This window comes from Sphaeroforma arctica, assembly GCF_001186125.1.
Source record: "Sphaeroforma arctica JP610 unplaced genomic scaffold supercont1.1849, whole genome shotgun sequence".
Taxonomy (NCBI): Eukaryota; class Ichthyosporea; order Ichthyophonida; genus Sphaeroforma; species Sphaeroforma arctica.
The window spans coordinates 1-4,470 of record NW_014038709.1 but is presented as its reverse complement, the minus strand read 5'-3'; the positions used below and the strand labels follow the sequence as shown (position 1 = coordinate 4,470).

General features: G+C 49.3%; 1 protein-coding gene across 1 annotated transcript; it reads left to right on the top strand.

The window, feature by feature from the left end:
- Positions 1-1,658: 1,658 nt before the first annotated feature.
- On the top strand, positions 1,659-2,591 carry SARC_11736 (hypothetical protein; the record flags this gene model as incomplete). Its single annotated transcript, XM_014294171.1, has 1 exon — positions 1,659-2,591. The coding sequence occupies one exon, from the start codon at positions 1,659-1,661 to the stop codon at positions 2,589-2,591; it is 933 nt and encodes a 310-aa protein (XP_014149646.1).
- Positions 2,592-4,470: the final 1,879 nt, after the last annotated feature.

Below are 4,470 nucleotides of genomic sequence, written 5' to 3'. Positions count from 1 at the left end.
TCGTGTCTCCAGGATACATATTTCCTTGAGGGACACTTTAACTGTGTAAAGTCCACCTTGGTTAAGTCAAGGCTGACATACCCGTCGTTAGAACGGATTTTTGCCCAATCTGTGATCTTTATCTTCTTATTAACTAAAATCAGATCTATGATTTTGTTCGCAAAGTCAGGTATTAATGCCTTGACTGTGTCTGACGGGGACTTATATGGATTCAGACAGTTATCGTCTGACTGATCCTTTAATGGATCTATGTTATTTGGTAGTCCAGTTACGCTTATACCTAGGGTGAGTAAATCGCTCATTCTGACTATAATGTCGTACTTCTGTGACATCTTAACTATCACATCTTGAGTAGTGATACTCCTATCATCGGCCAGGGAGAATTTAACGTATGTGGCCATGGTATCACACTTAGAAGTTTTATCATCAGCTAAAATGAGGTGAGTTGTTTGTGTTCTCCTTTCTATATCTTTCATTAATGCAAAGCGATCGGATATATATGAAATTTCTGAACCAGGATCAATCAATGCAAGGATTTTATTTCCATTGCAGTATACAGGGATTATTACACGCTCATCTAAAGAGTCGTTGTATTGTCTGTGTAACGATTGTACCTGGTAGTACTTTCACTCCAACTTAATGTCGGGGTTTTTGTCACAAAACTTAGTGTGATAGCCATTGGTCTTCTCACACTTGTCGCACTAAATAAGAAAGTGTGTACAGGTGGATGTATGCCTGCCATTCCAATAACCGTTAGGGGTCAATTGGTACATGTCATACCCACACTGTGCGTCGGCACATTTCTTAATCTCCTTAAATGGAGGTTCCTTGTCCTTCGCCTCCGCGCGTGCCCGTTTATTGGGTCGCGTGGATAGAGTGGGGTCACGAGCACGTGTATGTTGGGGTCTCTCGCTTATTGGGTCGCGTGGATAGAGTGGGGTCACGAGCACGTGTATGTTGGGGTCTCTCGCTTATTGGGTCGCGTGGATAGAGTGGAGTCACGAGCACGTGTATGTTGGGGTCTCTCGTTTGAGGTCTGCCTGGATACGTACCCGTGATCGGTGTGCTCCCGCGGCTTCTAAACAGCCGCTTTTCCCTTCGATGTTACTCGGTGTGCGGGAAAAAGGGTGGATACAGTATCATAAAACTGTTCCCACGTAAGTCGGGATAGATAAAACGTTGTTTCATGTCCCTTGTCTCGAGCCTCAGTAGCGTGTTTACGTCGCAACTCAGTGTACATGCTCTCACGGTCGTTATTCTTTATGTTCTTACAGAACACGTGCATAACCAGGAACTCGTACCATCGCTGTGCCTTGTCCTTTGATACATCTGGACGTTTAATAGTCCCTAGAAGCCTATATTCGGTTGAGCCATCTCGCTACCGAAGTATTCAGATATAAATAAGGTTGGAAATTAAATATAGTTCTATTAATAGAACTAGACCAACTCTTATGTTTGGTATTTTACTGGGGCCTTTTAATGGCCTCGTCCAAATATCTGATATGTAGAATGGAAAAGGTATTAATTAATAAAACCATTAAAAACCCATTTAGGAACTTAAGCTCCTCGTTCTATTAAGAGTACGTTTATAATTTACGTACTGCTTAAGAGTAAGTTTATAGCATAGAGTCTGATGTGGAGGCCCGGCTATTACAGTAATGATCTACCCAAAGGAAGGTGTTTTCTTTAAACATGGCCGTGAGATCATATCTGCGCCTAACTTTGTGACATCGGTGTGTCACATGAGTCCGTACACACCGCACAAGTTGCGTAAGGACTTTTGGGAGAAGCTAGAAGCGGAGCGTCCTGTCTTCGAGAGGTTAGCTACGGCGGCAGTCAAACGCGAGGATGAGGTTGTCTCCTGTATGGTGCTGGAGGACAGATTGGTTGAAGCCACAGTGGATGCTGTGACCCATCCGAGTGGTAAGAGGGTTAGGTGTGGGCTCCCAGCAAAAGCTGGGGTAGAGACTACACCTATCTCTGGCGGCGGCAGTAAACGTGAGGATGAGGTTGTATCCTGTATGGTACAAGAAGACACAGTGGGTGCTGTGACTCATCCGAGTGGTAAGGTTAGGTGTGGGCTCCCTGCAGAGGAAGCAGGGGTGGAGACCACACCCATCTCTGCGGTAGGCACGTTTTCCACGCAGTCCTGGCAGGATTCCAGCGGGGTGCTAGAGCAGTCTGTACGAAAGGCGGAAGCTCAGCTGGATGAGTGTGACGAGTCTCAGGCTGGGGGGTCTGTAAGAGCTATGTACACTTGCTGCCAGAGTGCGAAGTCTCCGAAGCTCACTAGGAAACTGAGAGACTCGGCCAAGATTGTCGACATACTGCCTGTTCAGGACGACATGGATCTGGATGAACCAGAGGTTCAGAAACCCCTTAGTGCTGAAGAACGTGTCAAGAGGAAGGCAGACCCAGTGGATGAGCCTGAGGAATATGTGAAACGAACACGGCTTCAATTGATGAAACGGTCGGTCTTCGGGGTGAAAGTGGGGCGGGGTACAATCGTGGAATGGATTGTACGTTACACCCACGAGCTGTTTGCGCACGCAAGTGCCAAGCGGTTGGACCAGCCTGTACGCACGTTGTAGGGTTGGAGTGGCACCATGGAGATGTGCACTCATGTGCGACAAAGCTGCGACGCGTGTCAGGCTGTGTCGGATGACCTGGGTAAGGAGAAGGGATTGCTCCAGCAGCCTCCTAGGCCAGAAGAGGCCATGCGAGAGATCAGCATGGACTTCATGGACCTTGACCTGGTCAACGGTCAGTATTTGGTGCTATTGGCGGTGGACACGCAGACTCGCATGATGTTTGCGAGGTGTTTGGTCCTAACGTGGATGGCTCGGCTGTGGTTCGCTTCATGGAGGAGCAAGTCTTAGCGTGGGGTTCACCGGCGCAATTGGTGATGGACGCGGACAAGAAGTTTCAGATTGGGGACGTTACGACCTTCTGCGAGCGTCGCAACATAGAACCGCACTGGATCACGATGAATCGGCATCAGAGCAACGGGCGACCAGAGACCCTTATCAGAACGATGAAGGAATGTTTGCGCAGGGAGATAGAAGCAGCAGCTGATTCTCCGCATGCCTGGTTGCACATGGTCTACGAGATGGTGAGGATCTACAATGCTACGCGTAATTCGGTCACGGATTTCTCGCCCTATTTCCATCTGACGGGCAGAGACTTCAACGGTCAGAAGCGACTGGAGCTACAAGATCGGGTGTTGTCGCTGCTGGAATCTGAGAAGGGGACTGAGGCGATGGTCCACGATGCTGTAGCAGCCGTGCGGGACCGTCGTGCTCAGTTGGAACAGCAGACTCGTACCAACATCATGCGTGAAGATGTGCCGTCGTTGCCGGTTGGTTCGCAAGTATTGTATCGGTTGCGAGGCAAGTCACACGACCTGTCAGCAAAATCGGGTGGCCCAGCGCAGGTGGTGTCAGTGCAAGCTCCGCTCACTCCTGTGGTGGAGATGGCGGATGGCACTCATCGCAAGTTTCTTAGGGCGGAGCTGAAACCGCACATTGGGAAACTCACGAAGGAAGCATATGCGTTATCGCCCGAATGGTCCGTATGAGGATTGGCTTCTATACCATTCACCGCTTTGTGACAAGAAGGATGGGTACAAGCAGGCGATAGGACACTGCCTTCGTCGAACCAAGAAGGCGCGTACGTGGTCTACTGCTATGAGATCGGTCTGGGGCAGGTGGCAGATGTGGTGTGACGAGGCGGACCTGGAGTGCTGCACATCGTTGGTACCAGGGTCTAAGGGTCAGCATGTGCTTCGCAAGCGATACAACAAGCTGCTGAAGAGCATGTTCTCGGATGAGAAGAAGAGGGCACACTTCAAACGCCAAGTGGAGAAGTGCTTTGCCTTTGCTCAGTCGGGAACGTACAGGCGAAGACGCCTCCGGGCTTGGGGCGAGTTGCAGTTGTCCGAGGACGGGGTGGAAGTGCCGGCTCGTCGTTAGTTGCCGTAGTGAAATCCTCAAGGGTGAGGTAGGGTGGACGAACTCCACCTCCCAAGTGGGGGTGGAGAGTAAGCCTCTCTGGATGCGCACACGTTGTGCGCATAGGTTATTTTTTCTTTTCTTCTCTTTCTTAGACGTACACGGGACAGGGTCGCTAGGCGACTGTACTCAGACACAGTAAGGCTACGACGGCGTGTCATGCAAGCTATGCCGACACGCAATCGTAGCGGGGGGTTGTGATTGACTGTGAACTGAGCCCTAGGGTTTTAGGGTTAGGTTTTGGCCGACCCAAATCTTGGCCGGGATTTGGGCCAACCAGGCCTGTCATTAATTGTCAGAGTATTGGTGTCATCATTATTTATGAGAATTCACACAAGTGAATTCACAAGGTCATAATGTTTGAGTATACAGAAGTGGCGTGTTAATCTAATGAACTGTATTAGGCAATAATAATAAACTGTAGTGTACGCGTAACAATGAGCCAACATGTACTCACAAT